Source organism: Saccopteryx bilineata, chromosome 1 (assembly GCF_036850765.1).
Source record: "Saccopteryx bilineata isolate mSacBil1 chromosome 1, mSacBil1_pri_phased_curated, whole genome shotgun sequence".
In the NCBI taxonomy this organism is placed as follows: domain Eukaryota; kingdom Metazoa; phylum Chordata; class Mammalia; order Chiroptera; family Emballonuridae; genus Saccopteryx; species Saccopteryx bilineata.
In genome coordinates this window covers 180,661,389-180,677,061 of record NC_089490.1, presented here as the reverse complement: position 1 = coordinate 180,677,061, position 15,673 = coordinate 180,661,389, and the positions used below count along the sequence as shown (strand labels likewise).

General features: G+C 41.3%; 1 protein-coding gene across 6 annotated transcripts; it reads left to right on the top strand.

The window, feature by feature from the left end:
* Positions 1 to 2,739: 2,739 nt before the first annotated feature.
* On the top strand, positions 2,740 to 14,955 carry TLR2 (toll like receptor 2). Of its 6 annotated transcripts, none has more exons than XM_066280454.1 (4): positions 2,740 to 2,982; positions 5,764 to 5,840; positions 6,283 to 6,463; positions 12,459 to 14,955. In XM_066280454.1, exon 4 carries the CDS (start codon positions 12,472 to 12,474, stop codon positions 14,809 to 14,811), a length of 2,340 nt encoding a protein of 779 aa, XP_066136551.1. In that variant the 5' UTR covers positions 2,740 to 2,982; positions 5,764 to 5,840; positions 6,283 to 6,463; positions 12,459 to 12,471; the 3' UTR covers positions 14,812 to 14,955. The 6 variants fall into 6 exon arrangements, with proteins under 6 accessions (XP_066136551.1, XP_066136534.1, XP_066136526.1 ...); XM_066280437.1 differs by lacking the exon at positions 6,283 to 6,463 and adding an exon at positions 5,043 to 5,100; XM_066280429.1 differs by lacking the exon at positions 6,283 to 6,463 and adding an exon at positions 5,043 to 5,130.
* Positions 14,956 to 15,673: the final 718 nt, after the last annotated feature.

Genomic DNA, 15,673 nt, shown 5'->3' with positions numbered 1-15,673 from the left:
TTTGGACTTCCTGAGTTACTTAAGAATCTTAATTTTTTTTTTTTTGCCATCAAGAAATATTTTATTGGTTGCAAGTGAGAAGTCAAGGTAAACTTGTTAAGGTAAGGGAGGGTGTTTTAGAGGTAAGGCAGGCTGACCTGTTAGAGAAATAGGTGTTTTCTCTTTCCTTCCCTCAAAAGGCTAGCGAAAGGCTAGCTCCTCTATTTTGGAGGCCAGAAGTAGCTATCCTTTGCTCTTAGAGAGAAGAGGATTTTTTAAAGGCAGTTTTATAGAGATAATTTCTATACAATAAAATTTATCAACCTAAAATATACAACATGACAAAGACACACAGTGGTGTAACCACCACCACAATCGTAAGACAGCATTTTCATCACCCCTCAAGGTCACTGCCTGTTGCAGTCAGTTCCCACCTCCCCCAGTTCCCTGGTGTCTCTGCTTTCTGCCATAGTTTTGCTTTGCATAGAATTTCATATAGACGGATTCTACTGTATGTATTTGTTTGTGTCTGACTTCTTTCACTTAGCATTATGTTTTTGCGAGCCATCCACGTTATGGCATGGAGCAGCAGTATTCAGTGGTGAAGATATAACATGATCTATTCACCAGTTGATATTTGGGTTGTTTCTAGCTCTGAATGAAGTGCCTTCCTTTCTGTGCACCCATGTTTTCATACCTTGAAGGCAAATATCAAGGAGTGGCATTGCTGGGTCATAGAGGTAGTACATGTTTAATTTGATAAGAAATTGTCAAACTCTCCCAATTTGGGTGGAGCATTTTGCACTCCCACCAGAAATGTATGAAAAACCCAGTTGTTCCACATCTTTACCGACATCTGGACTACCAGTTTTTAATTTTAGCCATTCTAGTGAATCCTTCTAGAGTTCCTCTCAGTTGAGTTTTTCCTAGTTTTGTTAAGATATAATTGACATATAATATTGTATTAAGGTATATAACAATGATTTGGTATATGTATATATTATGAAATAATTACCCCAATAAGTTAACATCACAGTACATTGTTAAATTTTTGTGATGAGACCCTTTAAGACTACTGTCATAGCAACTTTTAAATATACAAGACAGAGTTGTTAACTAGAGTCACCAAGCTGCCCATCCCCGGAACTTGTTTATCTTATAATTGGAAGTTTGTATGAAGCAGTCTATTTTGCTCTGAGGGTTTTTGGTTGATTTTTCAAGTTTCCAAATGTTTATAAGTGAGAAACACTGCTCTTCATATGAACTGAGCTTGTACTAAAGGTGTTGTAATATCAGAACTATTTATTTCATGTGTTTAAAAATATATGTGAAAGTGCTTGGAAAACATTAAGAATTGAACAAGTATAAATAAGGACTGTCCCTGAGTAGAACATGAGAACATGCTTATAATTTTGCTGCGAATGTAGAATAACCTTCACTGTATACAGATGACGCTGCTAATAACTTGTGGGTAGGTAAATGATTTCCACCTGGCTTGGCCAGAATATTCTAATTGACTTTGGGATTACAAAACAATAACAATTACAATAACACCAAAAGTCAACCCATTCAGTTCAACTAGAGAAAATATATAGAGAAAGAATAGGTGTTTTCAGTTTCAGGGGACAAAGTGGGAAGGAAGTTTTCTTAAGCACATGAGGAAGAGAGGTGGAGGTTTTAAACTAATATAAATGTCTTTTCAGGAACTAGAGAGCGTGGAGGGGCAGGGGTAGAAATATCCACATATTCAGTAAACTGTGGAAAATCACACTTCTCCCTCACAAGTTCACATTCATGCCTATTGGTTAAGTTTGCCTGAGGTCTGAACCTTTAAAAAGAATTAGGGAAGTGGAATAGGAAAAGAGAAAGGCCTTGGATTTGGGGCAAGTTTTGGTTTCAAATCTCAGTTCTGCCATTGACAATTTGCATGGCATTTCCCTGTGTGTGTGTGTGTGTGTGTGTGTGTAATAGGAGCAAGAATGCTTCCTCACCCTTGGATCTCAGTTTGGGAAGATCAAATGTAATTATGAAGGTAAAATATACTTTATGCATATTAAGGCAGTTAAATTAAAATTTTTAAAAAAGGGACTGGTTTGTTTCCCTTATAAAATATTTCTCACAGCCTGAAATAGACGAGTTCTGTGGCAATGGAGAAAGCCAATCTAGGGATGTTTTTGGAGTTACCCTGAGAAATAGGGATGGGATGGAACAATGGAAGGATAGAAGGACTCCTTCAGAATCTCCGCTATCTGTGGCTCCTCACATCCCTTTACGGAGACAGCAGAGATGGGATGTGCAGCACTAGGGACTGCCACAGGACCAGAAATGCAAAACAAAACAAAGCAAAACAACACCTAGGGCTGTCTTTACCGCTCCTCAGGCAAAATGTTGCTGTATTGACTTCGACAGGGATTGGTGAACTATTTTAACACAGGAGAGCAGAGACTTGCGGGTGGAAGTGGACCCCGGAGATATATAAATATATATTGGCCAGAGAATAGGTGTCGGAAAAGGCGGGAAAGAATGAGAAATACGATTTACGAGCCTGATTTCCGGCTCGTATTCCAAGGATGGAATAAAAAGAAGAAGGAGAGTTTAATGACGGTGTGTCTCAGGGTAATGGGAGGCTTGGATGCTCGGAGCTTCAAGAAAATTCTGTTTCTTTTCTCTTAAATTGCGAAATCTGCCCTGTGCTTCGGGAAATCCCACGAGGGTGCTTCTGGCATCTCAGTTCTTTTTCTTGCCCCAGGACCCACAGCCAGCCCTCAGCCAGTCCCCAGCGCCCCTCTCTGAGCCGGGCCACAAACCAGGCGGGGGTCGGGGCAGGACCCACGCGCGTTGACCCGGGCCCGCCCCCGGCGCGCAGCCGAGGTTGGCACGCCCGCGCTGGGCGGGACGGCCGGTGTCCGCGCCCTGGGAGCGGGGCGCCAGCGGCTCACGCTTTCCGCTCACTCTTCCTGGGGCCGGCGGGCCGGGCCGGAGCAGCTAGAGGCCGTCCCCCGGGTGCGTCTGGCCGGTCTCGCGGGCGCGGGGCCGGACAGGGGCGGACCGGGCCGCGGCCCCGATGTGGGCTCTGCGGGGGTTGGGGGTGAGACTGCTTCCCGTTTCACGGCGATCGGGATCCCTGCCGTGTGGCTCAGGTCCAGGCCGAGGGGGACGCGGGCAGGCGCGGGCAGGGAGCGCCCCGGACCCCCGTGCGTGCGCCCCTACGCGGGGAGGTGGGCGCGCCCACGGGAGAATCAGGGGCCACCAAGGCAGGGTCCGGGGCGCAGAAGGGGACGAGCCGAACGCCCGTCCAGCCTCGGAGGCCCCTGGGGGTCGCCGCGGGGAGCTCCCGCCGGGCTCTGGGCTGCGGGTGGCCACGGTCCCCGGCTGCCCTCCCCACTGCCTCGGCACCCTTTGCTCCGAACGGGTAAAAGGCTTTCGGGACTGCATCTGTGCGTTCCGCTGCGGGTGTGTCCGCTTAGAGGTTACCGCTGGAACCAAAAGCGAAAGGTTGGATTTTGGTCAATGGGGCTTAGAAGTGGGAATGGTTCAGGTCTCTCGGTCCCTAACCCGAACCTGACCTCTGCTTCGGATGGTCTCTCACGTTCTTTCATCCTTAGAGTGTCTGAGATATGTCAGATATGATTATATCTAATCAGTTAGAGCATGTACGCAGAGTCGAGTTTTTAAAATAAGAATGCTTTGAAGTTCCTCATAACTTTTTCAACTTCTGTAAATGAGATTTTATGTTTGAATTTGGAACTGAGGTGCAAGCCAGGGTAATGTTTTTCCCGGGCCAGGGGGCAGAGTGTGTGTGTGGGGGGGAGATGATTCAAATCTTGCAGAAGGTTTTATCTGCGCTTTACCAACTCAGATCTTTATCAAAAAGCAACCGGTAGGTAGGGTGCCCTGACTTGGAAGTAGAAACCGAAAATATAAAGGGAAATGGCAAACATCGGACTATTTGAAACTGACTTATTCACCAATATTTTAAGTTTCTTCCTGTTTTAAGCAGAGAGAGAGCATTTGCATATTTAAACTTTTATAGTGTCAGAAGTTGATAACATGATTTGAAAGTTTCCAAGCTATCATTTAATTTTTGCATTATATATTTTTTAAGAATTTGGCTTGGCTAGTTAAATATGTTGTTTTTATTTTAGTGATTGAGCATGGGATTTATTGTATATGGCATCTTGGGTGTTACCTCCTCGAAAGATCTTTTTAATAAATATGAGTTGTATTTATTCTTTCCAAATAGTAGGCTTGTTTGTCAGAGTGTCCCCCACCCCACCCCCGAGAGAGAGCAAGCAAGAGAGAGGAGAGGGACAGACAGTAAGGGAGAGAAATGAGAAGCATCAACTCGTATTGCGGCACTTGATTTGTTCATTGATTGCTTTCTCGTATGTGCCTTGACTGGGGTGGGGGGCTCCAGGCAAGCCAGTGACACCATGCTCAAGCTAGCAACCTTGGGCTCAAGCCAGTGACCATGGGGTCATGTCTATGATCCCACACTTGAGCTGGTGACCTTGGGGTTTCAAACCTGGGTCCCCAGCATCCCAGTTTGAAGCTCTATGCACTGTGCCACCGCCTGGTCCTGGTCAGGTTAGAGTTGTTTTTCCCCCCATAATATCACTTAAAATTACATTATTTTTTCCTCATACTAAAAGCCACACCTGAGTCTCTGAGTGCATGTTTTAAGTGCATAATGCAAGTTTTGTCCTTGCAGCCTACTCTTACCAGGTCCATTTCCCATATTGCTGAAGACCATGGTTTTGGGGACTTCTTTCAAGGAGAGTCTCTGGATAAAATTTCTCTTTTAGTTTTTGAATGTTTGAGAATGTCTACTTCACATTTGTTCTTGTTCTTGAATGACTATTTACCGTATTCCCCATGTATAAGACACACCTTTTTTTGAAAAATGTGGGGTCTAAAAACTTTGTACGTCTTATGCAGTGGTTGTATATTTTTTTTACTTGTGTTTCCTGCCTTTTTTGCATGAATGAGGAGTTGTATGAATTTTATGATGAATAAAATGAGTTCAATAACTTTATGTAATACATTTTTTTTTTCAAATTTAGGGCCCTAAAATTAAGGTGCATCTTATACATTGGGACATCTTATACATGGGGAAATACAGTAAATGGGTATAGATCTCTAAGTTGGCAGGTATGTTTTCTCAGCCCTTTCAAGATATTATTCTATCATTTTTCCCCTTGGGATTCAATATACATTTGTAATCTGGGGACTTACATTCTTCTTCAATTCTAAAAAATTTTTAGTTATATCTTCTAATATTTGGGTCCACACCAGCATATATGGCAAGCCTGTGGTTCTGCTTCCTTATAAGAGATTCCCTGTAGGCTGGCCTCCAGCCAGGTTGAGACTTCTTTATGTCCCTGTTCACATAAGGTGTAGCCTTTTTCCCCGCACATGGCTTTATGGAGAGTGCACTTTCAGTTGTCTGCTATGCTCTGGCCCATGAGTCTCTTCTCCACTCCTGCTTCACCCAGGCACCTCCGCCCTCACCAGAACGTGGGTGTCAGGCTGTGGTGTTGCTGTGGTTTCCACTTTCTCCCTATTCTGGATCCGCAGATGTCTGCAGCACAATTCGCCTCTAATGCCAGGTTTCTTTCTCAGACTTCCATCCTTCCTGGGTCTTGGATGAATAATTTCTCTCTATCCTGCCTACTTTGTGAATTCTTCAAGCAGATGATTGTTATACTTTGTCCAGACCTCCACCCCTCATTTAGATATGACTTCATGCAATCTAACTTTAGCCATCACCCTTCTATTTCTCAGTATCCTCCATTGAGGAGTTCTCTGCCCCATGCTGTAATGTATTGAGGAACTGAAAGGAGAGAGAACTCTGACCTTAAGTAAGTATCAAGTTGTTAATTGTAGTTTTAGCATCATTGATAATTATTATTGTTGAAAACTTGCCATGCTATAGGTACCATGTGATATTTGTGTGAATATAGCCCAAGACCTATGTTATTAGAAATTGTACATTTTAAAGAGAAAAGGATAGGAAAAATTAAGAATAGATCTTAGCCAAAAGTCTTAGCCAAAAACTAATTTATATTTCTTAAAATCTGTGCTATGTATTTCAAAGTGGAAAAAAATCAGGTAAATTTGGTTTCCCATTACAGTTATACTAAGAGAATTTTTTCCCCCACAACTAATTAACCAGAAAGACAGTGGAATAAATATAGTACCAAACAGTAATAATCATCTCATCTTAATCCTATTGATTTTATTTATTTATTAATTATTTATTTATATTATTATTTTAAAAATATTTTATTTATTGATTTTTAGAGAGAGGGGATAGAGAGAAAGAGAGAGAGAGAGAGAAGGGGGAGGAGCAGGAAGCATCAACTCCCATATGTGCCTTGACCAGGCAAGCCCAGGGTTTTGAACCGGCAACCTCAGTGTTCCAGGTCAACGCTTTATCCCACTGCACCACCACAGGTCAGGCCAAATCCTACTGATTTTAGAGGTAGGTACAATAGTAGTACATCAGTAATCTTTATGGGTTTGTTTCCATTGTCTTCTATTTCTGCTCTTCTCATACTTATCATCATCATCTTTCTTTCTTTATTACCTTGTGGTTTTTCTTATTGTACACTGAACATTCCATTCAAAAAATTATAGAGAGACATTTGAGGCCTACAATGATACTATCTTCCAGAGAAAAATTTCCTCTGATAACTTCAGGTAACTATGAGCTCTAGCATTCCAAAAATCATGTTAATCGATTTTCAGGAGTTCAGGTTATTTGAGCCATCCAAATCAATCAAAGCTGTGCTGAAATCTGTGAGAATTTGTTTTCCTCTAGTTCAGCCTTACCTGCTTCATCCATGGCTGCCCCAGATGGAATCTTTAGCTCGCTGTCCCCCTCCTCAGGGATGACAAAAGTACAGAGTGTGTTTACTGTGTTCAAGGTGATAAAAGACAAAAAGGGAAAGTTTTGGCAGAGAATCATAAACTATAAAAAAGTAGCATAGCAGATGTGAAAAAAGAACCAAATAGAAATTATAAAGATGAAAACTGCAATAACCAATATAGTTCAAAGCAGTGGATGGATTTAACAGTAGATTAAACACTGACAAAAAAAGAATAATAAACTATATAGAAAACACCCAGGAGAAAATATTTAGATTGAAACCTGAAAAGACTAAAATATGGAAAGAACAGAGGAGAGAGAGGCCTGAGAGATACAGCTAAACCAGTGCTTAGATGAAAATGTATGACCTTAAGTGGGTATGTTAGAAATGAAAAATGGCTGTAATTTAATAAGCAAATATGTACCTCAAGAAACTAGAATAAGAAGAGTAAAATCTTGAGAAATAGAAGGAAGGAAACAATAAAAGAATAGAAATTAATGAAATTGAAAAAAGATTTATAAAATGAAAAGTTAATTTTTCTGAAAATGCCAATAAAATGATAAACCTCTTGCAAGATAATTTAAAAAAGCAGGCACAAATAACTCATCTAAGAAATAAAATAGGGGAATTTACTATGGATTCTGCAGACGTTAAAATAATGAGAGGATAAGTCATTGTGACAATGAATTTGAAAATTAGAAAAACTCAATGACTTTCTTGAAAAGCAAAGTTTACCAAAGCCGGACAAAAGAAAAAGAAAATTAGAATAATTCCACAATTGTTAAATATATTTAATGTATTTCACAAGAACAAGATAAAAGAACAAACAATAACAACAGAAACTGCAGGCTCAGGAGGTGGCATTAGTGAATTCTACCAAAAGAAAGAAAATTTATAGGGCAATTTAATTTCTGAATGTAGGTGCAGAAATTCTAAAGAAAACATTGATAAATAAAACCCAGCAATATATAAAAAGTTTAATACATCCAGATTAATTTGGGTATATTCTAAAGGTGTAAGATTGTCTTTACACTAAAATTGAATAATATAATCACCAGTAGTTAACAGGGAAAAGGAGGAAATTAATGTTATTATCTCAGTATATACAGGAAGAAAAAAGAATTTGATAAATTCAACATTCAGTAATTAAGAAAATGAAATAAAGGTAGAAGGACTGGAAAATAGAAATAAAACCATCACCTGGATGGTGATATGGTTGAGTATATAAAAATTTGTTTAAAAAATCTGCAAGCTGTGGAATTACTAAGTTCAGCAAGGTTACTCAATGTATGGTAAATATATAACATTTAATTAAATTTATATATATAGATGTATATGTCACATTTAAACACATAATACTGTTTTCAAAGCTCGAAAGTATCAAATGCCTAGGTATAAATCTCACAAAGACCTCTGTGTAGAAAATCATAAGATATTATTGTGGTAAATTAAAGAAATCTTAAATAAGTGAAAAGATAGATCATGCTAAGGGATTGGGAGATTTAATACACTAATGATGTCAACAATTCCAAAACTGATTTGCAGATTCATGGCATTGTCAATTCAAACAAACAGGTGTTGTTTTCAAAGCTGATAAGCTGATTCTGCAATTTATAAGAATATGCAAAGAGCCCAGACTAACCAAGACTCACCTGGAGAAAACAAGAAGGAAAGATGTCCTCTCCTGGATATTAGGAGATGTTGTACATTGAATGTAGTGTGTTACCGGTACAAGGATAGATAGGTAGACATTGCATCAGAATGGAGAGCACTGAAACAGACCCACCCCTCTGAGGACATGAGGCTGTAGGCAAAGGTAATAGTGTAGATTGGTTCTCCTAAATCAGGGATAGTCAACCTTTTTATACCTACCGCCCACTTTTGTATCTCTGTTAGTAGTAAAATTTTCTAACCGCCTACCGGTTCCACAGTAATGGTGATTTATAAAGTAGGGAAGTAACTTTACTTTATAAAATTTATAAAGTAGAGTTACAGCAAGTTAAAGCATATAATAATAATTACTTACCAAGTACTTTATGTCGGATTTTTGCTAAGTTTGGCAGAATAAATCTTTATAAAACAACTTACTATAGTTAAATCTATCTTTTTATTTATACTTTGGTTGCTCTGCCATCACCCACCATGAAAGCTGGAACGTCCACTAGTGGGCGCTAGGGACCAGGTTGACTATCACTGCCCTAAATGATCTTTTTTTTATTTATTTTTATTTTTATTTTTTTTATTTTTCTGAAGCTGGAAACGGGGAGAGACAGTCAGACAGACTCCCGCATGCGCCCGACCGGGATCCACCCCGCACGCCCACCAGGGGCGATGCTCTGCCCACCAGGGGGCGATGCTCTGCCCCTCCGGGGCGTCGCTGTGCCACGACCAGAGCCACTCTAGCACCTGGGGCAGAGGCCAAGGAGCCATCCCCAGCACCCGGGCTATCTTTGCTCCAATGGAGCCTTGGCTGCGGGAGGGGAAGAGAGAGACAGAGAGGAAGGAGGGGGTGGGGAGTGGAGAAGCAAATGGGCGCTTCTCCTATGTGCCCTGGCCGGGAATCGAACCCGGGTCCCCCGCACGCCAGACCGACACTCTACCGCTGAGCCAACTGGCCAGGGCCTAAATGATCTTTTTTAAATGGTGCTGTGTCAACTGGATATCCTTATTGGAGGTGGGGAGAAGAATTCTGTCTGCTTCCTCAAATATGAATCCCAGGTAGACTGTAGGCCTAAAAGCAAAAGGTAAAGCAATAAAAATTTTGTAAAATAATAAAAAGAACATCCTTGTGACAATGTAGGAAAGATTTTTAATAAAGTAGAAAATTTAAGGACATGTGTTCATCAAAAGATTCCACTAAGAAAGTGAAAAGGCAAACCACAGAGTAGAGGGAGATATTTGTAACACATCTGTCTGTCCTCCATTTCCACAGTATGTAAAGAGCCCCTATAGCTTAATAATTGTAATGATAACTAAAGCCTTATGCTGCATAACATTTCAGTCAACCACGGACTGCATATACGATGGTGGTCCCATAAGATTATAATGGAGCTGAAAAATTCCTGTCACTTAGAGACATCGTAGCTGTTGTAATGTCATAATGCAACATGTACCTTGTGTATTTGTGGTGACGCTTATGTAAACAAACCTGCACTGCCAACTGTATAAAAGTACAGCACATACAGTTATTTCCAGTACATAATACTTGATGATTATGATAAACAACGATGTTCCTGATTGTTGTATTTAGTATACTATACTTTTTATTGTTATTTGAGAGTGTACTCTTTCTAGTTATTAAAAAAAACAACTTTGCAGTAAAACAGTAGGCTGTGTTATCCCAGTAGCAGCCTCATAAATCTTGTGTTTAGCCTCGTCTTTTTTTTTTTAAATGAGAGGAGGGGAGATAGACTCCCGCATGTGCCTCTACCGTGATCCACCTGGCAACCCTCATCTGGGGCCAGTGCTCTACTCATCTGGGGCCATGCTCTTAACTGAGCTATTTTTAGTGCCAGAGGCTGAAAGGAGCCACTCTAAGCACCCAGAGTCGACCATGGTTCAATCAATCAAGCCATGGCTGCAGGAGGGGAAGAGTGGGGGGGGGGGGAAGGGGGCGAAGGGAGAGGCAGAGGGGAGGGGGAAGAGAAGCAGATGGTTGCTTTTCCTGTGTGCCCTGACTGGAAAACAAACCCAAGACTTCCACACACTGGGTTGACACTAACTGACCATGGCCATACCCCCATCTTATGGCATCATTTTCTCTTGTGCTTGATTTAATCTTACATTGTTTTGTACAGTAACATGCTGTACAGGCTTGTAGTCTAGGAGCAATAGGCTAGATCACGTGGCCTGGATGTGTAGTAGGCTATACCATCTAGAATTGTGTAAGTATACTCTATGATGTTTGTACAATGATGAAATTGCCTAATGATGATGATGAACTTATAGTTTATCTGTACTATAAAATGCTGTGGTATGTTGGAAAAAATCAGAAATGTCTTTTATAAACTGACATAGAAAGATGTCAAACTATGTTTTCAGATGAGAAATGAAAATCCAGAATAAATATGTATGGTGTAACCTCAGTTATCTAAAAAAGATAGGAGGAGATGCAAAACAGTCACATTAGTGTGGCCATAAAAAAATCTGGCCCTGACCAGATAGCTGAGTTGGTTAGAGTGTCGTCCTGATACGCTAAGGTTGTAGGTTCAATCCCTGGTCAGGGCACATACAAGAATCAACTAATGAGTGCATAAATAAGTGAAACAACAAATTGATGTCTCTCTCTCTTTCTCTCTTTTTCTTCCTCTCTCTCTCAATCAATAAAAGTTTTTTGTTTTTTTAAAATCTGGCTGCAACATCAATTACATTCCAAGACCAAGTATGTATTAACATTATTTAATTTTAATTCTCTGTTTATGTAGCCTAGAGAGCTTTATAATCTCCCATATTCTTGGGAACCTGGGGAGGCGGGAAATTACTTTTACCTATTAAAAGTTTTATTCTTGGGGTTAAATTTAAACAATGGGTACATTTAAGGCAGCAATCAAACACAGATAAAAGAGTATGGAGGCAAGGAACGGGGGGGGGGGGGCGAATAGAGCTGGAGGAGGACCCAGGGTCCAGAACATGGGCAGAAAGGGTCGAATTCATGGGCGAAAGGATTAGCAGTTGTGGAGTGTGCAAACAGCGCCCCCCATTCCTCTAAACAGCTCATCCAGATACAGCGCCACTTTCTGCCTTACTGCTCTGCAGGAAGAGAAGGTTCCGATGGTCTGATTGTCCCTGAGCCCAGCAAACCACCTTGCTCTGTCTGGCATTCCCAGCATCTGTCCTGCTGCTAGGAGTAGGTGCCAGTCAGGAGTGACAAAGAATGGGACTTTTTTCTTTTGGTGTTTTCCTGCAGCTGCATGCAGTGAATAGCTTTCCAATAAGAGCCTTGGTTTGGTGCTGAGGTCTCTAACTCCTAAGGGACATCAGGCAGGGAAGAGGCCTGCTTAAATATAAGAAGTGCAAAAACAGGTGCTGGTAAATTGGTTTGGTTAAGCTTAGCCCCTTTTTTTTCTGTTAATTGATTTTAGAGAGAGGAAGGGAGACAGAGATAAGAGAAACATCAATTTGTTGTTCCACTTATTTATGCACTCAGTGGTTGATTCTTGTATGTGCCCTGACCAGGGATCAAACCTGCATCCTTGGTGTATCACAGTGATGCTCTAACCAACTGAGCTACCCATGCAGGGCTGCTTAGCCCTTTCCTTAAGCTGCTTGCTCGTTCATTCTTGCATTTATTCACTTACTCATTCTTTTAACCCATGTTGATTGAGTCCTGCCCTGCACTCCCAGTTGGTATTGTGCTTTTCACTCATTGAACAGTGATAGTGTATCTCTGTTAGTGTTGCTGAGTGTGTCAGGAAATTAATTAATTCATTATAAATGAATTCATTTTAATTCACATATTCCATTTGCCTCTTGGTTATTCTCTGGTAGCCCTATGTGCGCTCACGCGTGCGCACGTGCATGTTACACTTGCCAAAAACGTTTCTCAAGAACTGGAATTGCAATATGCTGTCCACCACAATCACTCATTTGAGCCTCTTTTATTTGTAGGTTGACTCACAGGATGATGCCACATGCTTTGTGGACAGTGTGGGTCCTGGGGGCCATAATCAGCCTGACCAAGGAAGGGGCCCCTGATCAGTCATCTCTGACTTGTGACCACACTGGTGTCTGCGATGGCCACTCCAGATCTTTAAACTCCATCCCCTCAGGGATCCCGGCAACTGTGAAAAGCCTTGACCTGTCCAACAACAAGATCACCTATATCAGCAACAGTGACCTGCAGCTGTGTGCGAGCCTGCAAGCTCTGAGCCTGGGATCCAACCAAATTAACACAATAGAGGAAGAGTCCTTGGACTCCCTGGGGAGTCTTGAACATTTGAACTTATCTTATAATAACTTAGCTAATTTATCACCCTCCTGGTTCAGGCCCCTGGCTTCCTTGAAATCCTTAAACTTACTGGGAAATCCTTATAAAACACTTGGGAAAACACCTCTTTTTTCTCATCTCACCAACTTGCGAATCCTGAGAGTAGGAAGCAAGAACGACTTCACTGAAATTCAGGATAAGGATTTTGCTGGGCTGACTTTTCTTGAGGAACTTGAAATTGATGCTTCAAGTCTCCAGAGGTATGGGCCGAAGAGTTTGAAGTCAATGGAGAACATCAGTCATCTGATCCTTCATATGAGGCAGCCTGTTTTCCTGCCGGAGATTTTTGTAGATGTTGTAAGTTCCCTGGGATATTTGGAACTGAGGGATACTTACTTGAACACTTTCCATTTTTCAAAAGTACTCATCAATGAAACCAAGACAATTAAAAAGTTGACATTTAAAAATGTGGAAGTCACGGATAAAAGCTTCAGTGAAGTTATGAAACTGTTGGACTATGTTTCTGGAACGTTAGACGTGGCGTTTGACGACTGTACGTTCAACGGGGTTGGTGATTTTCAAATACTTGAAGACATAAGTAATGTCGAGACATTAACAGTACGGAGGTTGATGGTCCCACAGTTTTACTCATTTTATGATCTGAGTAATTTTTATCCTTTTGTAGGAAGAGTTAAAAGAATCACAATAGAAAACAGTAAGGTTTTTCTGGTTCCTTGTTCACTTTCACAACATTTAAAATCATTAGAATATTTGGATCTCACTGGCAATATACTAGTTGAAAACTTACTGAAAAACTCAGCCTGTGAGTATGCCTGGCCCTCCTTACACACCTTAATTTTAAGGCAAAATCATTTGAAATCGTTAGAAGAAACTGGAAGAATTTTGCTTACTCTGAAAAATCTGACTAACCTTGATATCAGTAAGAATAATTTCCATCCTATATCGAAGACCTGTCAGTGGCCAGTAAAGATGAAATATTTGAACTTATCCAGCACGAGAATAGATAGTTTAACTGAATGCATTCCTCAGACGCTGGAAATTTTAGATATTAGCAACAACAATCTCAATTCCTTTTCTTTGACTATGCCACAACTCAAAGAACTTTATATTTCCAGAAATAAATTGAAGACGCTACCAGATGCCTCCTGCTTACCCTCGTTGCTAGTCATGAGAATCAGCAGAAATACAATAACTACTTTCTCTAAGGAGCAGCTTGATTCTTTTCAAAAACTGAAGACTTTGGAAGCTGGTAGGAACAATTTCATTTGTTCCTGTGAATTCCTGTCTTTCACTCAGAAGCAGCAAGCACTGTCCCAGATCCTGATCGACTGGCCAGAAAATTACCTCTGTGATTCTCCATCCCACGTGCGGGGCCAGAGGGTTCAGGACACTCGTCTCTCGGTTTTCGAGTGCCACAAGGTGGCGCTAGTGTCTGCCATGTGTTGTGTCCTTTTCCTGTTGATCCTGCTCACTGGGGTTCTGTGCCATCATTTCCATGGACTGTGGTACATGAAAATGATGTGGGCCTGGCTCCAGGCCAAACGGAAGCCCAAGAGAGCTCCTCAGAGGGACCTCTGTTATGACGCCTTTGTGTCTTACAGTGAACTGGACTCCCACTGGGTGGAAAACCTTATGGTCCAGGAGCTGGAGCACTTCGACCCTCCCTTTAAGTTGTGTCTTCATAAGCGGGACTTTGTTCCTGGCAAGTGGATTATTGACAATATCATCGACTCCATCGAAAAGAGCCACAAGACCATCTTTGTGCTTTCTGAAAACTTTGTGAAGAGCGAGTGGTGCAAGTACGAACTGGACTTCTCCCATTTCCGTCTCTTTGATGAGAACAACGATGCTGCCATTCTCATTCTCCTGGAGCCCATTGAGAAGAGGGCCATCCCTCAGCGTTTCTGTAAGCTGAGGAAGATCATGAACACCAGGACCTACCTGGAGTGGCCTGCTGATGAAACGCAGCACGAAGGGTTTTGGTTAAATTTGAGAACTGCAATAAAGTCCTAGGTTCCTTCACTAAAGGTCTGTCTTGGTCTGGTGGTGGTCTTTCTATCATTAGTTGTAACTAAGTCCATTCTGACCCAAGTATATGTAAACCATGTAAGGGCTTGCTTACTAAAACTGTTCAAGTTTTATCTAGAGTCTTGTTTTTTTTTTTTTTTAATATATTTTTATTAATGGTAATGGGATGACATTAATAAATCAGGGTACATATATTCAAAGAAAACATGTCTAGGTTATTTTGTCATTAAATTATGTTGCATACCCCTCGCCCTAAGTCAGATTGTCCTCCGCCACCCTCTATCTAGTTCTCTGTGCCCCTCCCCCTCCCCCTAACTCTCTCCCTCCCTCCCTCCCATGTCCTCCCTCCCCCCACCCCTGGTAACCACCACACTCTTGTCCATGTCTCTTAGTCTCGTTTTTATGTTCCACCAATGTATGGAATCATGTAGTTCTTGTTTTTTTCTGATTTACTTATTTCACTCCTTATAATGTTATCAAGATCCCACCATTTTGCTGTAAATGATCTGATGTCATCATTTCTTATGGCTGAGTAGTATTCCATAGTGTATATGTGCCACATCTTCTTTATCCAGTCTTCTATTGAAGGGCTTTTTGGTTGTTTCCATGTCTTGGCCACTGTGAACAGTGCTGCAATGAACATGGGGCTACATGTGTCTTCACGTATCAATGTTTCTGAGGTTTTGGGGTATATACCCAGTAGAGGGATTGCTGGGTCATAAGGTAGTTCTATTTGCAGTTTTTTGAGGAACCACCATACTTTCCTCCATAATGGTTGTACTACTTTACAGTCCCACCAACAGTGAATGAGGGTTCCTTTTTCTCCACAGCCTCTCCAACATTTGCT

Bases quoted from the DNA above. Each gene is read 5' to 3' on its own strand.
- TLR2 (XM_066280464.1), top strand. From the start codon at position 12,472: ATGATGCCACATGCTTTGTGGACAGTGTGGGTCCTGGGGGCCATAATC.